This window comes from Argentina silus (assembly GCF_951799395.1).
Source record: "Argentina silus genome assembly, chromosome: 20".
Classification (NCBI taxonomy): domain Eukaryota; kingdom Metazoa; phylum Chordata; class Actinopteri; order Argentiniformes; family Argentinidae; genus Argentina; species Argentina silus.
Window position 1 is genome coordinate 2,640,419 of NC_139674.1, and position 23,419 is coordinate 2,663,837.

At 40.2% G+C, this 23,419-nt stretch overlaps 1 protein-coding gene across 3 annotated transcripts; it reads left to right on the forward strand.

The window, feature by feature from the left end:
• Positions 1-469: 469 nt before the first annotated feature.
• Positions 470-21,650, forward strand: LOC310820680 (uncharacterized protein). Of its 3 annotated transcripts, none has more exons than XM_083692430.1 (18): positions 470-578; positions 1,802-2,105; positions 3,123-3,187; positions 3,390-3,645; positions 5,861-6,042; positions 6,259-6,481; positions 7,136-7,305; positions 10,318-10,567; positions 10,985-11,133; positions 12,159-12,408; positions 14,189-14,307; positions 14,611-14,848; positions 15,210-15,340; positions 15,786-16,035; positions 16,661-16,791; positions 17,246-17,489; positions 19,057-19,208; positions 19,294-21,650. In XM_083692430.1, exons 1-18 carry the CDS (start codon positions 527-529, stop codon positions 19,335-19,337), a joined length of 3,210 nt encoding a protein of 1,069 aa, XP_083548556.1. In that variant the 5' UTR covers positions 470-526; the 3' UTR covers positions 19,338-21,650. The 3 variants fall into 3 exon arrangements, with proteins under 3 accessions (XP_083548556.1, XP_083548557.1, XP_083548558.1); XM_083692431.1 differs by having other exon boundaries at positions 15,789-16,035; XM_083692432.1 differs by lacking the exon at positions 1,802-2,105 and having other exon boundaries at positions 487-578.
• Positions 21,651-23,419: the final 1,769 nt, after the last annotated feature.

Below are 23,419 nucleotides of genomic sequence, written 5' to 3' on the forward strand. Positions count from 1 at the left end.
CAGTATGAAAACTAAGCCAAACAAATCATATATGTTTAGATCCAATTTCAAAAAGATACTGTATCAAAAATGAAATGCCAAAATTCAGCCAAACCTTTTTTCAGCCATTTATTTATTTGTCTTGATCTTTTTGCAATCAATTTCAGATTGTCATTTCACACATAAAAGAAAAGTAGAAAATGAATACCTGATTTAAGGTTTAATACTCCCTCGTACCAAGGCCCAGCCCTGTGAGGGTCCTTGGCAGGACACATTTAAGGCTACTTAAGGGTAGTGGTAGGTGGGTATATGGATTTTACCAGACTAGTTAGGTTGGAGCTCTGATTGACTTGGGGGAATGTTTCCCATGTTGCTAACACCTATCCAATCCTCTCAAATCTACACAAGTGAATAGGGGGGTAAGGGCTCACAGTTGATTTGAGAATGGGTTTTGGTAACAAGTAACATTTCTCAGATGGTGTCATGGCTCGGTGCTACCCCCTCAGTTCTGGATGAGTGCTTGCAGTCAGCATCTCCCCCAGAAGAGATGAAGGCTGTACTTCAGCATCACAGAAATCTTGGACACATGGGCGTGCAAGGTTAGTCTGTGTCTGCTGATCACACTGAGTTATAATTGTGGCTACCCTCCTGTGACTCTCCTCTTTCTTTGACTTTGAGCATTACACTGTCAATGAAGGCATTTGGTAGATAAATAAGTGAATTATCATAGGTAAGTTTAATTGTTATTCTACATTTTGTTGAAGAATTTCTCATATAAACCAAATAGACAAAAACACTGTCATTGAATGGTTGCAGGTTACGCGAGAGGTTAGGGAGATGTAGTCTCGCTTGCCTGGGGCTTAGACTGTGTGTCGTTAGACACATCGGATGTGGAAAGAGACTAAGGACCATATTGGGATTTCCTTGCACTCTGCCTTTTACACATTCTGGTGGCACACTTTCAGGGATTGGGTATTCCCATTTTGAAATTTCAAATAGGCAAGACTTTACGCACTCTGAAAAGCACACCCTTCTGCCTCAAAGTCACTATGGCATTCCTATGTCCTATGGCTATAAAAGATTAAGGGCCCCAATTTGCTTGAGCAAATAGTGATGAGCAGAACAACAAAATACCAGAAACAACAATACTACAACATGATTTTTATTGTACCTTGTCTTCAGCAATGTTTTTGAGAGTTTTAGTAGACAGTCTGAAAATGCAGTTGCAGTGCAGTCACATCTATCATAAATATTACTCTTAAGATGGCCGACATTGCTCACTTTTTTGCACATGGAAATTGGACATGATGATTTTTCCTTTGATTACAGTACTGGTAAGAATCATTCATGTCATGTCTCAGCAATCCAAAACAAATGGCACACAAACAAAGCCCTCCAGTCACAAATTGGGAATGAGCTTCATGCCTCATGCACTGGCATGACCGTGCACGCTCAACACATCCCCAAAGTCCATCATCATGTCTACTGTTTATAAATTGACCTTGCTCCTCCCTTCTATGGTAGGACAACACAACTGTGACTGTCGAACATAAAACCTTTTGTCGATCATTACAAAATTAAATCGACATTGGCTGTTTCCATCAAGCCTGGAAATAACTTATTTGTTTCATTAGACGCATTTTGCATTTTTTGTCGCCAAAAAAGGCTTGATGGGAACGACTTCTGATATTCATGAGACACCCCTGAAATCTGAGTTTCATAGACCCCCAATGCAATATAATGAGTACAAGGCAATTTTTACTCTCGTTCTCTCTCTCTCTCTCTCTCTCTCTCTCTCTCTCTCTCTCTCTCTCTCTCTCAGACACTTGTTCTCTACCTATGGAGGACTTCATCCTCTCCTCTCTGTCCCTCCCTCTAATCACAAGAATGGTGATCCCTACCGAACAGTCCACACCTGCCTCGAAGGTTTCAACCTGTCTAGAGAAAGAGGAGACCTCTGATGTGCCCATTGACCATTCAGATCTACAGATAGGCAAGAAGGAAGACTCAAGCTTTCCAGCCAATGAGATTGGCCAGAGTTGGAGTGAAAGGCGGACTCGGAAGAGAAAATTAAGTGACAGTTTGGAGATTCCTCCGAAACAGCCTACGGATCCAGCGCTGTTTCTGTAAGAACTGAAACCCGCAATCAGGAGTTTGTGAAACTATGGGTCACTCGGGGTAAACGACATGAAAACATGGTTTTGTGCTTTACTAAAAGTAACCAGAGAGGCACTGTTTTCAAAAAGACAGCAGATGGCAGGTCCTTTCTTATAGATCCCTGTCACTCTGGAAAGGCCTACCAACCCATGTCAGGGAGTCAGAGACGGTGTCAACTTTTAAATCAAGACTAAAAACATTGGGTTACGGTATTTTAACCCCTGTTCTCTGAAGAAGATGAGGGAGACATCACTATGGGATATGCACTCCTGTGTACCCTGTTCACTGAAACCCTATTCAATCATGCCTGGAACACCCCAGCCTGACCTGTAAAAGGCTACAGCAATGTGCCCCCATTTAATTCTGCAAACCACCTCTTCACAAGCCCGTACAAGAGGGGAAATCTGGTGTGATTTCTCCCTCATCTCCTTCAAAGAACTGGGGTTACGTGCCGTAACCCAAAGATCTCTTTCAGTCGCCTCTGTTCAAAATCTCACTAAGGGACATTTGCACAACACCCCTATTGCCAAAGCCTATACAGAAAACCTGAGTGAGTACACGGTGAGTAACCGGTTCACACTACTCAGTTCCAGCGCCATGTGCCATAGAAGGTGCAGTGACATACAGGCGGTAGAAAGTTACGAAAGTGTGAGGGGAAGCCCAACTGGCTGCAGCACAAATGTCTGAAACAGGCACATACTTGCATGCGTCTTATTAGGTATTTTAGAGCAGATGTTTCAGGGCAGTCACGTAGCTAAACTCTGTTTCTCTCTCTCTCTGGTTACTTTTCTATGATGTTTTCCATGTTGTTCACCCCCGATGGCCCGTAGTTTGACCTACTCCAGATTGCTGCCCTAATTGAAGTTGTGTGTGGGCCTTCTAACTAGCCTTCGCTCACTGTCATTGGTGTGTTCCAAAATGTATTTTTATTGTGGATTTTTTTTATGTATCAACTGTGCATGCATTTCTGTGTTCCTATTTTTTAGGGAGTCTGTGGATCTCGAACACTACACTGAATCTCCCCTCATCTCCATATGGGGAGAATACACAGGTGGGGGTTTCTCAATTCATTCTGTAGATACAATTCAATGATGGCCAGCGGTAACAAATATGTTTCAATCATATCATTAAAGGTTAGGGTTAGGGTTAAGGGTTCCCTCCCAATATAATTTGAATAAACTCCAAATAGTTATGTTTTTTGCTGTGTTCAATTCATTTCAGAAATATCAATATCTCTTCTCTTTTCTGTTTAGACACTAAGGGAGTTGCCTATCCCTTGATGACTGACGCCAAAGTCCCTTGGTCGGATGATGAAACTCTCAACCTGATTGACATTTGGGGAAAAGATTCAGTGCAGCGGGTTTTGAAAGGCTGCATCAAAAATCGTCACATATTCGCCCTCATTTCGAAAAAGATGGGCGAAAGAGGCTACTTGAGAACTGTAGAGCAGTGTCAGACCAGGATAAAACGACTGAAGAAATGTTTTCGTCAGTGTCTCCAGCACAACAAGTGAGTACAGAATTAATTTTCTGTCAATACAAAAACATTTCTTAATTTCTAGCTATAGTATGTATAAAGTTTTGGGGTCGGTAATCACTAATGGGTCGAGCGGTAGTTTTTAGCTTTACTGCCCTCTCTGGCCGAACTGAAAATGTGAAAACTAAATATCTTACATGTTCTAATAGTGCCAATTGTGTGCATAAGTTTGTAAACAAACAGACGTAAAACAGATACGTAAAGGCCATATTTTGTTGAGTCAGCATTGCCATAGGGATATATCCTGAAGATACAGTCACCTCCATATGTGTTTGGAACATTGATAATATATAATACCTTGATGAAGTGAGCTCCGGACTGCCCACAGGATTCCTATGAGAGATAACATTGTTCCAGTGAAGCCAGGAAATGCCGTTTATGGGTGCTGGCATCTTGAATAATCATCAACACCTGATTGGTGGCACCAGAACCTTGGCGCAATCCGTTGCTAAAGTACAGCAGAGGCGAGTTGTGGTTCTCTTTGGTGAAGTACAGGGAATGCGCTTCCAGAATCTCGCAAGAGCCACAAGCATTTCTCAAAATGGATGAAAGCCGTGATGAAAACCCACTGTCAGCCTTTTAAATTATGAATCCTGTCAGCTGTAAGACTTGTATGTGTAATCCTGTCAGCTGTAAGACATGTATCTGTAAATAACACCACATACTGTACTCAATAAATCAATAGAAACTAATTACACATGCAACAAATGATGATATTAAACAATATATAGATATTTAAAACATTTTGTGGATAGTTGCTTAAAAGCCTAACTTAACATACTATCTCCATTCGATATCCATATTATTTGTCAATTTAACATATTTCAATTATACTTAATATCCGTCATTTTACATTTTTTAATATGCCTACATAATTTACAATTTGAGTATATTAAATATAACATAAATACAATTTAAGATGGGTATTTTTGTGTTCTTTAATATACTTAAGTACATTTAAACTCAAGTATACTAGAAATATAATACTTAAGTATATATTGTTTTCGCTTTGGTCCACAAGGCAGAATAGTAAGGAGGGGAATGTTTGCTTTATGTGGGCCCGGCCTGGAAGTGCAGTCTCACAAATAGACTACTATTTAGGAGGACATAGTGAGATACATGTAGAGGCGAGCGTACCCTTCTCTCAACCTCGGCCAGGCGCCAAACCAACATTATGTTTGTCATAAACATATAACGCTTGCACAATACTCCCCAAAACTGACCTGGCCTGTATTCATTCTAAGAAATTTGAGCCAAACCGAACCGAATTTGTGTTGAAGTATTGGAGTAGAAGGACCAAGAGGATAAGAATGGATGAACAGACAGACTAATGCCATTTAGTACAGTTATGTGCACATTGTATGCATTTACACTTCAATTATTTTACAATGTAATTATTGCTTCACATTGTTTTGTGCGTGTTTGCACTTGTTATTAAGCGTTGGCGCTTCTATTTATGCGCTGGTCAAGTGACCGCGGTTGTGGTAGGAAACTTTTGGACAACTTAGACCAAGTTGTTTTGCTTTCCTCCTTGGATATCCTCCCTCTCTCGTGCCCTCTTCACATGACCTGACTTGACTAATAGAACATTCTGATCACTAACTGATAACGACACCTACAATGACCGCAAAATGAATGCTTAGGGTGGCTAAAACAGATACTTGATTCTGGGGATAGCCTATAGGCTGCAGTCAGTTATTATGAAATAACTTTGTGGTCGGACTAATGGGAAGTTGAGCCAAAAAGTAAGAATCATTATTTATTTTTAAATAATCAGATCAACATCTCCCTTTGGCTATGCAGTGTGTAGTAGAGAGCTTTCCCCTGTGTTGCGCAGAGAGCGGCAGACACGGGACAGACTTGTTTAATCAGTGCTATATGTATTGTCTCTCCCACAACACCGTAGCATTTTCGCTTAGTCAAAGAATAAAAGCATATTGATTAAGCCTCTGTAACTTTTTCACAAATCTTTATTTATGATTTATTAATTTTGATACTGGCAAATCAGAATAGATTCAGAAGTGTTTTGATCTGACAGAGAAAATTTCCATTACTTAATATGGGCAACTGCACAAACATGTTCGCGAAGGACCCTCTTCACTGGCGTTTTTGGTTGGATAGCGCAATTGAATTGTACTGCACTTAAACCATGCCCTCTCAAATCTTCCTTCACCACTTTATTTACCAGCACAAGTGGGAACAACAGACTGGAGTGCAAATTCTATGACCAGTTAGAGGGAATACTTGGGACCATGGTCGCCTCGACTGTTCCTGAGGTCACCTATGATGTTGAAGAGGCGATCGATGGAGACCAGCCACAAGATAGTGAGGACTGGGAGTTCCTAAGCCATTCTGTCCTTGAAGAGATCGGTATGGTCAGATTACCCATTTTTGGTAACCTTTGCGATATTTATTGGCTCTTCGGAAAGGAGCTAATGTTTGTTTGCATGTAGCACATCCCAAAAAATATCAGGGCTAATATCAGATTCTAATTCCGATTTTGCATAATGGATTAAATCCATATTTTAAAAAATGATTCATTATCCCTACCCTCTTTGCTTATGTTTGTTTCCTTCTGTACCTAAGAAACCAGAAGCGTTCCATGGACAGACATGGAGACTCTCACACTCATCAACATATGGGGGGAGGACAGGATGCAAAGTGAATTGAGGGGCATGCATCGAAATGGACACATTTTTGCGGTTATATCCAAAAAGATGGCTGCTCAGGGTTTCATCAGGACAGTGGAGCAGTGCCAGACGAGGGTGAAAAGGCTGAAAGCAAGTTTCCGGCAGTGCTATGAGAACAAGTAAGTATGGCTATTGTTGTTTCATAATGTGTTTCGTACATTTGCAGTCCAGCAGGTTTGTTTATTATCAGTTTATATTATTATCGGCCTATCGGTTTATTATCCTTGAATGGTTGCCATTGACATCACATTTGTCTCATTGTCTAGAATTTGCATGGTAATGTTTTTAATTTCTTTTTATAAATGTATAAAAAAAAAATTGACTACTCAAAATCTAAGTCAATCGAGTAATTTTGTTTCTGTAAGCATATCATAATGTTACTTTATAATTGTGCCTGAATATCAAATCATAGAAAATGATAGCATGTTGTATTTTACTGGACATTTTATGAATAAAATACTCTGCAAATTAAAGGAAGACTCTGGGATATGACGTCATAGCAAAACGAGTGGGCCAACGCTGCCATTAGACTTCCAAAAAAATGGAGATGCAACAGACTACAGAATAGAGTGTGATTGAATGCGATCGGAGGGAAGTGAAACTAGTGGACGCTCTGGTTTGGTCTTGTTTACTACAGTATCTTTGATGAAAGTGGCTCTGTTTTCACGGGCGTGACGTAATTTCCTACAGTCTACCTTTAATTTGAGTGTAAATTAAGTTAAGATTAAAAGTTATGCTCCAAAATATATTTAGTTTTCTCTTCTCATACTCAGCATGAATGGAAGGGAGCAAGTGGAGTGCAAGTTCTATGACCAGCTGGAGAGAATACTGGTGAATGAGCTCCCCTCATATGTGGCAGAAAACAGCCTTGACATGGAAATGGAATCCAGACAAGGACAGTCAACAGACAATGAGTTCTCTGTCTACTCTTATCAGGAGATGGGTATGGCTACATCATCTCTACTTGCTAACCAACATTTATTTTACTGTAGTATCAAAAATGGTCACATTGGTAAGGCCTTGTATACACTTGACACTTAAATCTGTAGTGTACTGTAATACACTTCTATCCGGTCTTACAAACACAGATTTACACAACCTTCGACTGGTCCAAAACTCAGCTGCATGAATCCTTACCCCTGCCCATGAAGGGATAGTTCACTATTTTACACCTTAAAGTCAGATGATTTCTTATCTTGAAAGGAGTCTATAGGCCACAAGAAACTGTAATCCATGGTTCATAGTTGTTTGAATAGCCATAACTAACTTTAGCTAACTCTAGCCACTACTAACAAAAAAACAATGGGAGTGATGTTGAACTTTGGGGCCACCTTGTCATTTTGTTTTTGTTCCCCAATCACTTTTATTGTTATTTTGTTAGTTTCTCCTGAGACAACTTTCAAAGTAAGAAACCATCTGACTATAAGTTGTAAAATAGTGAACTCTACCTTTAAGTCACTACACTGGCTTTCTATTAAGGTCAGGGTTGACTTCAAAGTGCTCCTTATCACTTTTAAAGCATTCCATGTGTTGGCTCAACCCTACTTTGCCGATCTTCTTCAGTCCTGTATCAGTCCATGCCCTCTGATCCTGTGAGGAGACTTTATCACCCCCAGGATCTCTAAAAACACAGCAGGTGGCAGGTGTTTTTCTTATAGAGCCCCATCATTTTGAAACGGCCCACCAACCCATGCCAGGGAGTCAGAGACGGTGTAAAACATTGCTTATTTTACCTCTTATTCATAACTTACATTTTCTTTATAACTTTATTACTCTTTTCTGAGTCTTTTATCTTTGTTTTGTAAACTCGTTGGTAACAGTTTATAATAACATTCATTTATAGGCCGTTTATAAACCATTAATAAATAATGAACTCACTATTAACAAATAATTATTCCAACAGTTATAAAGAAGTTTAAATGCTTTGTAAACTATTAGTAACTATATTCATGAATATTTGCAAATTATTTACAGATGATTTGTTAACATTTGGTAATTGTTTACTAACTGCTTGAAAATCATTTAACAAATAGGATTTGTAAACAAATAGTTTAATTAATGATTTGCTAAAAAAAACTTTACAAATAGAGGTTCTTGTGTTACAAATAGTTGGTAAATGCATTCATTAATCATTTATTAGTCATTTATAGATTTTTTAAATCTAAAGCAACTATTTAGCATTTATAAACATTAATAAAGGTTTATAAGCCATTTGTAGACCGTTGGTGCAAATTGCTTGATCATCAACCCACAAAACCACAGAAGAAAAAAAACAAACATACATTTTGATTCTTTCAACAATTTCAATGAAATGTGAACATGTTATTAGCTACCATACAATAAAAAAAAATCATCAAAAAGACATGAAACTAAAATACTATACAGTTAGCTTGCCAGAAATTAAGGCGTTACAGCAGCTCACATCACAAACAACAACAGCAAAATAAAGTGATAATAGAATAATAGAATAAAATAAAGTAGACATCTGAAACATTATACATTATACATCCCATCGATACAAAAATAGCTAATCGACGAGTCAAAAAACTAAAAAAGCACAAGAAAGATCATTACAGGTAGACATGCAGCCAGTATTTGCGAGATTCAAATATGCATGTGGGCGTGTTTTGCCATCTTTCATTAAACACCCTCACTCGTTCATTCATCCACTCTCAGTTGGTGCCATGGGCTATCATTGAGTACGGCCACCGCATGTGTTAAGAGCTCGCGTTTTACATCGCGGACCTAGATCAGGTGGTATAAACAAGATTCTAATTTGATTCAAGATGTGACAATTTTAAAGTATTAGCATACATGCATAAAGTATAGCATACATGCATTCCTCTTTATTTTTACACATTGGTTTAAACAACCATCCCATCAACTTATCGATTGTGAAAAAAAATGGTCAGACCCATCCCTAGTGGTCATACAGAATACCACCGGTCTCCAACAATAGCCTGACAACACACGCCGGATGTGCTCTCTGGTTAAGGCAAGTAAACGCCCGGGCTACTAAAATTAGTTTTTCCGGTTTACAGAAATCAGAACACAATGCGTCCTCGTCCACCTTGTGAGGTGGTTAGCCAGATCCAAACACAATCGGACCACAATGCAACTTCTGTGTGTCTAGACCTGTTAGTTAAATGTGTTAATCATATTCGGATAACAGAAGTCTGATTTAAGTGTCAAGTGTAGATCTGAAAGGACTGAATCAATGGCCTAGCACTGTACAGGTTGCCATAAGGCTACCTATTAAATTCTATCTGTGAGGGCTCAGCAAGGGGGTCAACTAGGGATACAGAATAGGGGTTTGGCCATTCTTTCACAGACTCAAATTGCCAAATTCACATAATTTCCTGTGACCACAACAACTTGATCCTGGCCATGCCAACACATAATAATGATGTCCATGTGTATTCTTATCACCTAAAATATGTTCTATTGGCATAAACATGACGCAGTCTTAGTTTGACATCACTCACCCTCCACACCCGTACCACAGTACAACGCGCATCCAAAGCCTGCTTCAGATGTATAGCTTTTGAAACATAGCTCCAGTTTGTTACCGTTGGGTAGCGAAGCCACTGTTCCAATTCCACAATTTATAACTCTTGGGGTTGGCGTGCGCCAAGTGCAGCCCCGTGAATGTTTCACTCCTGAAACGTTGGTACATTCCTGCCATTATTTTTTGAACTGACAGGAGCAAATGATGACGTACAGCAGCGTTGCACTGTGGTACAGGTGTGAGGACTGATGGCAGCGTGGTAGCTGAATGACATCATACCATTGGTTAGATTTGAACCTCAAAACAGTGCAATATAGGCTACAGGTGCAATACATAGACATGAAATTAAAGTCTTATTTATCAAATCATAGAGGTTAGTTAGATTTTCTCAGAGGACCCCAATTTGGCAACTGCTGGACTAAGGCCAACCATTGATCTCTCCACCAGAGGCAGCTGTTAGTGGGACAGATGAGAGGAAGAAGATCCCCTGGGCAGATGGAGAGACTCTCACCCTCCTGGAACTCTGGGGGGATGAAAGAGTGCAGCAGAACCTTAAGCTCTGCCCTCACAATGGACACATATATTCTGAGATTTCAGAAAAGCTCAAGTTGCGTGATTATTGCAGGACTGCAGAGCAATGTCACACCAGGATCAAGCGCTTGAAAGCCAGCTTTCGTCAGTGTCAGGAAAGCATAAGGTAATAAGTCTACAGTAAACATGTTGTCCCCCACGACCAATCAGTGTAATTTCGGAATTTCAGTTGTTTACTATAGCACCCCCTTTTGGCCATTCAGTGTAATTTTATAAATGCTAGGTTTCTGTGGCAAGATGCATCATTCACCCACATTCACCGATCCACAGTCCCCTACCTGATTTCATGGTGGGGGCAACTATACATTTTATTATTGTATTGTTATGTATTTAGCATTTATGCAATGTGTACTGTTTACAAGTATTGCTAATTCAAATTCACACTTTCTTTTTCCCACACTTATGCATCCAAAAGGTTCCCAATATATTGTGTACTTCCTTTTGCAAAACAGATGTATTGCCTTTTTGACTATCGCCATGACAACCACTCACACCTGCCATTGTCCTTCCCTGTGATATTTAGTTTATCTGGGTCGGAGAGAATTGATTTCAAGTTCTACAATCTTTTGGAACAAATACTTCAGAGGCAGTCTCCCTCCACCAGCACAACAGCAACGGACATGAACATTGACATAACGGAAGAATCCAACAGCGCTTCAATCCCGGATACAGGTACAATATCACCTTGTGTCAAACTAGATAAGAAGCAACATTTTCTAATGACTCCCTAAATGGGAAAGTTGTATTCATGTTGACCCTCAGTTTTTTTAAAAGTATTACCCAGTGTTATTTCACAATACACTATATTCTCATTGTCCGCTCCAAACAAGCACCCCCTGGACTTCCTGAATAGTGTGCAGTGAATTCATTGTCCATGTCCGAATGTTCATACAGTACTGCATCCTATTTAGCAGGCATTTTCAGTATGTGAAATGTACTGAAATGTAGTACGTATAAAATGCTAGGATGTCATACTAGATATGTCTTTCCATGTAGGTTGAATTCACTGCACACTATTCAGAAAGTCCTTTCCTATTTTAGTCCCTCAATTCATTGGAGTAGGTAGGGAGGCGGGCAGTAGCGAAATTGAACCAATTACTATTAACAACATGGTTGAGCTACAGATGACGGTTTTTCATTATGAATGAGACATATGTTGAAAAGTGTCACTTACTGAATACATTTTACTAAACAGTAGGCTCTAAATAGTATGTAGTGGATACTTTTAGTAAACAGTAAGCAGTATGAGCTTTCGGACATGGCCATAGTATACTTCATGGAAAGGCAAATCTAGTATGACATCATAGAATTGTATACATACTCAATGTTCATACATTTTGCATACTGCTAAACATTCTAATTAGGTCGCAGTATGAGCATTCGGAAATGGCCATTGAGTCTTTTCAGAGACTTTTGCATGATGACATTTAAAACATGCTAATATCGTATACATAGACCTCCATTGCTCCATCAAGTTAGCATTTGGTGTAGCTAGGTGAACAGACCCAAAGTGTGTATTGTACTTTGTCCTTGTTCATAGACTGCTTTCAGGGTTAGGAAACAAATAAGTAATTATTTGGGTGAACTGTCCCTTTAAGCAGAGACACATTAAGAGACCTGTATGCATTTGGAAGCATTTACAAGTAAGTGTGTCACTAAAATATGCAATCATATTATTGCTCATATTTGTATTCAAGAGTCTGAGGTGGACAGCAACACAACATCCATACTGGGCTTATGGTCAGACTCTGAGACCCTAGCCCTTATAAACATATGGGGGAAGGAGGAGGAGGTACAAAGGGTTAGAGGCTTCGTCCACAATGGCCATGTGTACACTGACATGTCGGAAAAGATGCACGACCTAGGCTATTGGAAGACTCCAGAGCAGTGTCGTTGGAAAGTCAAGTCCATGAGGAATAACTTCCGTCAGTGCTACGACAGGAAAGAGTAAGTGTGGTGCTTCATGTTATCATTGTTATTTTTCGTTATTTTTTTCCCAGATTTTCACTTGAGATTTTATTTGTTCTCTGAAATTGCTGAAAACACAAACATGTACAGTTAGGTGCATATATATTTGACACTGACACAATTTTTGTTATTTTAGCTGTTTACCAAAACATATTCAAGTTACAGTTATATAATGAATATGGGCTTAAAGTGCAGACTCTCAGCTTTAATTTGAGGGTATTCACATCCAAATTGGAGGAAGGGTTTAGGAATTACATTTTATATGTAGCCCCCTCTTTTTCAAGGGACCAAAAGTAATTGAACAATTGACTCAAAAGCTGTTTCATGGACAGGTGTGGGCTATTCCTTTGCTATTTCTTTATCAATTAAGCAGGAAAAAGGTCTGAGTTGATTCCAAGTGTGGTATTTGCATTTGGAAGCTGTTGCTGTGAACGCACAACATGCGGTCAAATGAGCTCTCAATGCAAGTGAAACAGGCCATCCTTAGGCTGCAAAAACAAAAAAATCCATCAGAGAGATAGCGGCAACATTAGGAGTGGCCAAATCAACAGTTTGGTACATTCTGAGAAAACAAATAACACACTGGTGAGCTCGGCAACACAAAAAGGCCTGGACGTCCACGGAAGACAACAGTGGTGGATGATCGCAGGATCCTTCACATATTAAAGAAAAACCCCTTCACAACATCGAGCCAAGTGAAGAACACTCTCCAGGAGGGTTCACCACAAGGTGCAAACCATTCTTAAGCCTCAAGAATAGAAAGGCCAGATTAGACTTTGCCAAAAAAACATCTAAAAAAGCCAGCCCAATTCTGGAACAGCATTCTTTGGACAGATGAAACTAAGATCAACCTGTACCAGAATGAAGGGAAGAAAAAAGTATGGAGAAGGCTTGGAACTGCTCATGATCCGAAGCATACCACATCATCTATGAAACATGGTGGAGGCAGTGTGATGGCATGGGCATGCATGGCTTCCAATGGCACTGGGTCACTAGTGTTTATTGGTGATATGACAGAAGACAGAAGCAGCCGGATGAATTCTGAAGTGTTTAGGGATATACTGTCTGCACAGATTCAGCCAAATTCAGCAAAGTTGATTGGATGGCGCTTCACAGTACAGATGGACAATGACCCAAAACATACTGGGAAAGCAACCCAGGAGTTTTTTAAGGCAAAGAAGTGGAATATTCTGCAATGGCCGAGTCAATCACCTGATCTCAACCCGATCGAGCATGCATTTCACTTGCAAGGCAGAAAGACCCACGAACAAACAACAACTGAAGACAGCTGTAGTAAAGGCCTGGCAAAGCGTCACAAAGGAGGAAACACAGCATTTGGTGATGTCCATGGGTTTCAGACTTCAGGCAGTCATTGCCTGCAAAGGATTCTTGACAAAGTATTAAAAATGAACATTTTATTTATGATTATGTTAATTTGTCCAATTACATTTGAGCCCCTGAAAATGGGGGAATGTGTATAAAAATGGTTGCAATTCCTAAACGTTTCATCCGTTATTTTTGTTCAACCCCTTGAATTAAAGCTGAAAGTCTGCACTACAATTGCATCTCGATTGTTTCATTTCAAATCCATTGTGGTGGCGTACACAACTGAAATTATGAAAATTGTGTCACTGTACAAATATTTCCGGACCTAACTGTATCTTCTAACCTGCGCCATTGAAGGCTAAGATATGTAGTTGAATGCTACAGCCACAAATAATGATTTCAAAATAGCTCCTTAACCATCTCCTATTTTCAGGTGTGGAAGAAACAAAGTGGAATACAAGTTCTACAGTCAGCTGGAGAGAATACTTGGGCAGGAAGCGGCCTGCATTGATGAATATGATGAAGGAGACGAAGAAGCCGACCACGACGCAGGTACTGTGATGGTGCTTCTTCTCATTTGTTGACATCGGCTCAATTCATTCTGACTTCATGTACAATAACTTAAGCATAGCCCTGTGGTGTTACAGTACCCTGTGGTTTTGGGTAAAACTGCTAAGTTGACTCATACTCTCATACTAACTCTTTTCAGAATAACGTGTGTGCATATCTGAATGGCTTGTTGCTTCATGATTCTAAGATGCCACAATGGGTCCACAAGGTCAACTATAACCTTCCCCTGTTCATTGAGACCTCTCCAGATCTGGAGATTTTCAACATAAATGTCTCCCGGTGCAGGTTCCGATGATGGGATGAAATCCACCCCGTGGTCTGAGCCTGAGACACTCGCCCTCATTGAGGTGTGGGGGAACGACGAGGTCCAGAGAAGCCTCAAAGGCCACGTCTGCAACAAACACATTTTTGCCAGTATATCGGATAAGCTAGCCATCATGGGGCACTTAAAAACAGGCGAGCAATGCCACTCGAGGGTCATACGCCTTAGAAAGACATACAGACAGTGTCGCAACAGCAGGAGGTAAGTGGACAGGTAGCCCTGCCTGTGACTTCTAAGTCTACTGCACCACATTTGTTGAACATTTATGGTCATTTTTTCACTGTGATATTGGTATTAAACCAACTCCAATTGCTCTGATTTCAGCTGCACACGAGGTAACAACAAACTGCTATGTGATCTTCTTTCTTTGTTGTCGTCACAATGCCTACTTTCATCCGGAAAACAGAGCAAGCATGACATTGTTTACAGTAATCAACCAGTTATAGTGATCAAATCCTTCTGCCCCCAATGTGATCCCTTTATGCAGAGTGTGCTGTATTATTGTGCAGCCTCCCAGATATCACAATTCAGCCTCCTAGATATCACCTCTCACCTCCCACAGGAATGGAGGGGAGCCTCAGCTCTTCAGATACTACAGGTTCTTGGAGCCAGTGCTGGGTGATGACACAGACAATGCTGATGTATATGGAGATATCCCTGCAGATCCCACTGAGGAAGCAGACCAGGACACACGTACGGTGCTTTACCATCATGACCTTCTAAGTCATTCTAATTAGGGACCTGTTGTGGTTTCCTTGACCACAAGTGACCTGACGAGGAAAAGTGAACTGAAAAGAGCATTTCAAGTTCAAAGCAGAAAAGCCACTATCTGAGAGCAGTAGCCTCGAGGTTAGAGAAGTGGGCCAATATCCAGAAGGTGGTCTGTTTTGAATCCCTTTTGCAAAAAGACACATTTATGTTATCCTGTGATAATGGACAAAAAAGTGATCTCAATCTGCAATGATCGAATACCAGCCAAAGATTGTTGACATTAATTATTATTGGTAGGGCCCAGATGACAGACAAAGAAATTAATAATATTAATTTAAAAAAACATTGACCCATTGAAAGAGAAAAATGGGTCAAGAACTTGCTCATAGTCCCGCCATACAAATCTTCCACGTGTGTCTCTCTCTAGAAGGCCTGGGCTCAGCCAGTCAAGCTATGATAGAGTCCAGCAGGAAGATGCAATGGTCTGACCGGGAGACCCAGGCCCTGCTGGAGATCTGGGGGGAGGATCACATCCAGCTCACCCTGCGGGGCTGCTTAAAGAACAGGCATGTGTTTGAGTACATCTCCCGGAGCATGACAGACCAGGGCTTCGTAAGGACGGCAGAGCAGTGCCATACACGTGTGAAACGTCTCAAGGCCAGTTTTCTCCATGACAAGTGAGTGAATAAGATTGACTACTGTTATTATATTGACTCTTAGGTATTATAAAAACACTCGTTAGTAGTGGTATTGTTGATCGCTTGGTCGATTAATTGGTCGATAGTTCACTCTAAAATCAAATCACACTTTTTATGTCCTTATTCCAATTATTTAGCAATAACACCATCCACATTTTCCAATATAATGGAAGTGGATGGTGTCCACCTGATCGCCTTGAGTGAGTTGGTGAATGAGGGAGGGAGGGATGGAGTGAGGGAGGGGGCATGTTGCCCTTTTAATTACATGTACAGTAGACCTACACAAAAATAAACTAGACAATCTACACCCTGTGTTGCAGTGTGTAACAGTGAAGAGGGCAACCAACTGGGGATCAAAGGAAAGACTTATGTGGTGACAGTTCACCATCTTGATTTCCTCTGGGTGGTAGAGACGCTTGATTTGTTGTAGTGTATCATTTTTACATGAAGATGAGATATCCTTAATCAGTATTATACCATTGTGCAAGTATTTTATCACTATATTGTTCTATGCATTTAAATGTTGATCTTAGACAGTGTGAACTTTGAAACAAATCATTTGAAAGTCTGCAAAACATGTACACCTAACCATACCTTTCTTCAGGGAATGTAAGTTCTATGGCCAAATGGAGGAGATATTCACAAGGGAGCTCCGTGTCGACAGTGTGGCCCAAGATTGGTTAGACAAAGAGGAACGTGCAGTCTTGGAGTCTATTGAGCCTGACCAAAAGAAAGGTAAAGCAACCCATACTCACTTAACAGTAAATTGAATTGTAATCTATTAATTATTATAAATTATTCTAAGACAACTAAGTCTGGGTCGAGGAAACTCCCTAGTGTTTCAGGTAACCTCATCTCTCATGCCAGACTCATGGAGCTCCGCTCAGCTCCACAATTGAGTCTAGCAAAGTCAGGGTGTTCAATGGCTATAGAGAAGTAAATGTGGGTGAGCTGTCAAAATGAAATTACTGACAGGTTGTAGCACCAATCAGATATCAAGAGAATTGGAGTTAAGGATGGTAGGAGCCGTTGTACCTCCACAATGGAGTGCTGTGCCTTGAGTCACATTGCATGAATTTAGGGGCATAATATCTGTTGACCCACAAAACTGGAACAGCCAGTGTATTACTAGAGACCTCAAGTATCTAGATCCTTTCCCATTTTAAGCCATATGTGTCTTTTTATTCAGCAAACCCTCAGATAACAGAGGGATCCAAGTTCCCCTGGAGTGACAGTGAGACCCAGGTTCTCCTTGACATCTGGGGAAGCGATGACGTCCAGGAAAATCTGAAGGGCTGTACCAAAAACAAGCACATTTTCACCCAGATCTCTCATGCCATGGCCAGTCAGGGCTACCAAAGGACGGCTGAACAGTGCCAGTCAAGAGTGAAGCGGCTTAAGGCAAATTTCCGTCAGTGTTGTGAGAGCAAAAAGTAAGCAACAGGGGTTGATGTGAAATAGGGGCTGGGGTGCTTTATTTTGCAACTGCTGTAGAGCTTTGATGTAGCTCGACCCGATGGGACTCCAGAGGTTGGGTCTCACTTGAATTTCTGAGAATTAATACGAAACCAATGAACACGAAACAAAGTCATGTAAAATGTAGCCTATTGCATGAAATGCTTTTCTAAATCATTACCAAGACACTCATGAGTTATTTCTGTTTATTTAATTCAAGATCCATTTTTCTTTGTAACCTAATTGCTGTGTCTGTTGGAGATCCACTTATTGTCAGTTTTAAAAGTTATTCTATAGACTATATTGGAGAGGCTTGAGAGTTTTTGCGGTTGAAAATGTCCATCCATGATAGTAATGCTTCTTGTTGCCATCCTGAGAGAGTGTTGGCGACTCATACAGTATATGGATGATAAATGCACTGGAGTTGATGTGAGTAAGTGTATTGTATGACTAATAATAGCTTTAATTTATATAGGCTTAGTTGTATGCTGCATGGCTTTCAGATGACCTTGGCATAATGCAGATCCAATCAAACAATCAATTTGAAGGGGACAGTTGTGGACATTTCTGCGTTTTAGGAATACATTTGGTTATAACCTTATGTTTAAATGAGGAAAGATTTAGACCTATTAGATTAATAGAGCTTCTGTACATGTCGCCTGGATTGTAACACCCACTCCATGCTACAGTAATAGAGAACAGCTAGGCTATATCACTAGTAAATCTAGACTTTTCGTTAAAACATGGAACCAGTTAAAACATTTAGAGGGTTATAACTAAAAACTGCCAAAGACTAGGAATGTAAAGCCATAATGCAAGTTCTTAACATTCTACATAATTTCTATGAACCTCCCAAATTCCATGGAATGGGTCTGTATTGGGCAGCAATGTAGCCTGCAATGTGGGGTGGTGGTGGGGGGGGGGTGTGATTCAGTTTCTGAGCAAATTTATCATCTTCTCTAGGTTACTGTTCTATTCTGAGATATTCAGAACAGATGATGACAAGAGATTCAAGTTAGATTCAGTTTAAAAGCGCATTTCACACGCAATGAAAACATGCATATAAAGCAATGGTGAAAGATGTGACAAATTGTATGCTACTTAATTTACTTAAACAGATCAAATAACATAGAGGGGAAGTCTACTACTATAGTGCATAAGAAAACGTTGCAAAGCATCAAGAAAACATGTTAGCTGTGCCAACGGGTTGTTGCCTCTTGGCCCATTTTTATTTAATTCATCAGCAGCCCAAGGACAGTATTATTTTAAAGCAATCAAGTGTGTGCACCCAACCTCCTTCACTCATGACATCCTGCCTTTACCATAGATAGTAAAGTATACAGATAGACATGCTCATTTTGGCACAGGAAAGCTTACATATTGCTAGTCAGAATAAGAGGAGTTTGCTTTGCTTCAGCATTATTATACACACTGATGTATTGCTTTTGGCATATGTTGAATTTTATCTGCCTTTGAACACAGGAGCACAATTCCTGCAGCACAGCAATGCTATGTTGATCATAATGTTATGTTATATCTCCCCAGAAGTGGAGGAGTACAAGTGGAGTGCAAGTTCTACAATCAGTTACAAATATTGGGAAACAAGCATCTAACCGCAGATACACTGGTTGAGGAATATAATGGTGCTACTGCTGAAGACAACGGAGAGGTCCAAGATGAGCAAGATCATGGAGCAGGTAACATTGCTACTCTAATTGCGATAAAACCTGACATAAGTAACAATAAGAACACTAAAGTGTGACTCGTTGATCTTCTCTTTAGGTTCCCCAGAATCAGACCTCCAAATGGAGTATCAAAGAGACTGAGGTGCTCTTCAATATCTGGGGCAGCGAAAAACTGCAAGAAGATCTGAGAAAAGATATTGAACAGGCATACATTTATACAGAGATTTCGGATAAAATGGCCGAGGAGGGTTTTGTGAACACAGCAAAGCAGTACCAGTCGAGGGTGGTTCAGCTGAACCTGTGTGTTCTCCAGTCTGACCAGGAAGATGAGGAAGCCAAGAGGGACTGAGGAGGAAGAACAAACACAGAAAGTTTTGTACCTTTACAGGAGGGCAGCAGGTTTCTCAGCACTGACTACGTTTCTAGTTGATATTTTCTTGGTTATTGTGTAAATGTGAAGAAGATCAATTGTTATTAACATGGGCAATGCATAGTTTTCTGATAGGGCCCGCAAATGACTTTGTTTTACTTTTGATTATTTTCTAGTAATTATTTTCGTCAGGTATGAGCCCAGAGCTGGTGAAACAGCAGAAATATGAAAGCCGACAGCAGAGCAAAGGGGAGAATTCAAAGGAGGGAATCTCAGAGTTTGTTTAGATTTGTATATTAGGCCAGACCTCATAAACAAAACGAAAAACTACAGATTTCATATTTTGTAGCTCAACTAGCTGTGTTTAGTGCTGTTCAGCTGTCTATACTGAATAGGCTTACCACTGGATTTTGATAAATATTACTTATAAATGGCATAATGAGGTAATAACAACCTTTCCACCTTTCCATAACCAAAACACCAATGACTTAAGCTAAGGTCTTGTTTAGGGACCACAAATTCATTAATGTTAATGTATTAAATAATCAAACTGAAATATAGCATAATATTTCACATAAATGTAATGTTCATCGATCTAAGATAGGTATTCGTACACTCAACATACTTTGATTTTTTTTTTTTTCACCTCACTTTTCTGAAAATGAAATCACTAAACAATTGATCAAGTTAGCATGGCCTGATGGCAAAGTAGATTCCAGTTTGAAGAGACTATTTGATATACAGTTAGCGGTGGATGACAATTCTGTATTGTATTTGTCCTTGACATAGAACACATATATTTGATCTCTGTACAGGTGATTCAATCTGAATGTATTGACCTATCTGAATTTGTTTATTTCTCAAGTGTTAAGTGCACACGTCTGGGGACAAAGAGCCTTATTTAATCAACTTGGCCATTTCTCAACAGTCTAGAATGTTTTCTCCTTGATTCCTCTATCCTCCTCTCCTCTAAAATCGATAAGTTGCCACAGTATGTAGTACTGGTAGGGTAAATGCTAACTAGGATTGTTGGGACGGCCGACTCTGACGTCACCCCATTGAAGTTGAGATTTACTGTAAAACTTAGTATGATAAAAACATACAATAATAGGCATGTCATTTATCAGATTTGCCACGCCCTTATAAAAACACTGCATATAGTCCCATCAGTGCACTGCAATGTGCGGTAATATAATAGAATGGGTTAGAATTATTGACCAATTGAATTGCTAAAATGAAAGACTTGATATTGCATATGTTTATGTTATCAATATACACTCACCAAACACTTTATTAGGAATACTATACTAATACTAGGTAGCGCCTCCCTTTACTCTCAAAACAGCCTCAATTCTTCGTGGCATTGATTACACAAGATGTTGGAAACATTCCTTTACGATTCTGGTCCATGATGACATGATTGCATCACACAATTCCTGCAGATTTTTCAAGTGCATTTTCAAGCTGTGAATCTCCCGTTCTACCACATCCCAAAGGTGTTCTATTGGATTCATATCCGGTGACTGGGAAGGCCACCGAAGAACACTGAACTCATTGTCATGTTCATGAAACCAGTTTGAGATTACTTTTGCTCTGTGACATGGTGCATTATCTTGCTGGAAGTAGCCATTAGAAGATGGGTAAATTGTGGCCATGAAGCGATGCACATGGTCAGCAACAATACTCAAATAGGCTGTGGCATTCAAGCGATGATTGATTGATTGGTATTAACTGGCCAAAAGTGTGACAAGAAAACAGTCCCCACACCATTACGCCACCTCCACCATGAGATGGTGTACCTAAGTGTAAATTTGTGTTTTTATATGTATTTGTGTTGTGGGAAACATGCTCATTGTTTATGTAGGTGCCTTCAATGAACATTGAATTCTAACACTGAATTCATAATAAATCCCCTTGAATGGAGTTGGATCGTCTGGTTGTTCCCCTCAAGTGTCACTATCATCTCTCTCGAAAATCTTTCTCTTTTAAACAGATAATTAATTTTTTTTTGTTGCTACCTCTTATCTAGACAAAATATTGTCTTCTGACAAAAGTAGCACAATCACTGGCATAACGCAAAATCCAGAGGCCCCTCGCAATTGGGTTGTTTTTGAGTCATAATTCAAATATTCCGATTGCGAGTGAGTTTGTGATGCATACTGTAATTGTCAATTCTACAATTTGCTTTATAATGTTTTATAATGAGTTCATTACTCCCTCTCTCTGTCCTGAGCATTTCACCTGCCCACATACTGTCTCCATTACCCTGCCAGTAATGATATACTGTATTATATTTCAGGGTTTTAAGAATATATTTGAGAAATGTGGTGGAAGCCTAGGATGTACCACTCTGAATCAAGAAACAAGTCCTGAGTAGCCACAATATCTGAGTCCGGTAATTATTGCTTGCAAACAAGAGACAAGAGCGTAACAGCAGCCCAGCGTAGATCCGGGGGTCTGTTCAGCACAAGTCTGAAGAGGTGATTATCAGGGTTGTCTTTTATACAGATTGAACATAATGGTAGGCGCCGCCAAGGCTATCACCGACAAGCTTGTGCTTACGTGAGAGAGGGCGGGAGAGAATGAACAATGGGGAGACTTTCTTACTGATCAATCGGCGCTTTCTTTCTGATCAATCGGCGTTCAACATTTCACACCTATCGGCAAGATACGTCTGTCCCCCCATTACTGCTCTCCCTCACCACTCCCTCCGAAACCACCACTGTTCATATGGTAAATTATACAGTGCTTCTCAGAACAATAGTGGCTATAGTGGTTATAGAACTTTAGAGGTGTGGCAAGAGAAAATGTAATCACAATATTTACACAAGTTGTATCAGTCATATGAAAGTGTATAACCTGAAAACAGTTCTAACAATGTATTTTCCATAACAGAAACAATAGTCTACGACTCTCCACTTGACTTTGCTAGGCTTTGTAAGATTGAATTTCAATCTGAATCATCATGCTGCCTGTGCCTGTAACACATTTAAAATGGCCCTTTTACATGCTTTGTATACATACATGGGGTGAAAATTAAACAAAGAAGACACTGATTGAGTATGCCATCGAAGAAGGCCAAACTACTAAGTATTTTTATTCTATTTGATTATTTTTTCACTACACTGAGTGTATTGAGCGCTACCTACATCTTGTATTGCCCACAAACCCTTTCTCTATACCGGCAAATATCACAATGTGCTTTCTCCCCATTCCTGTTATTTCATCCCTCAGTAGGACACATCGATGCTACACCTCCCCTTGCAACCATTCCAATCTATTCTACCCACCATGCTCAACTGACCACGACCTCACTGTTGCGGGAGGACTTTGGAACTGCCAGTCAGCGGTCCGGAAAGCAGAGGCTATCTCAGCTTACGCCTGCTTCATGTCCCTCCACTTCCTTGCTCTCACAGAGACATGGATTACACGGGAAAACACAGCTACTCCGGCAGCCCTCTCTGATGTGTACTCCTTTTCTCATTCCCCTAGACTCTCTGGTCGAGGGGGAGGCAGAGGACTTCTCATCTCACTTAAGTGGTCACATAATGTCCTTCCCCTGTCACACCTGTCTATATCCACCTTCGAATTCCATGCTGTTTCTGTCACCTCAAACTTCACATTGTCGTTATCTATCGGCCACCAGGTCAGCTTGGCCACTTCTTATATGAGATGGATGTCTCCTCCTTTGATTCTCTCCTCCTTTGGCCTTACCCTGTCCCACTCTCCTCCAACTCATTAGACGGGCAATCAGCTCGACCTTGTCTTCACCAGATCCTCGCATACCTCCAACCTTACTGTTACCCCTCTTTTCTGATCATCATTTTGTATCCTTCTCCCTTCCCCTCAAATC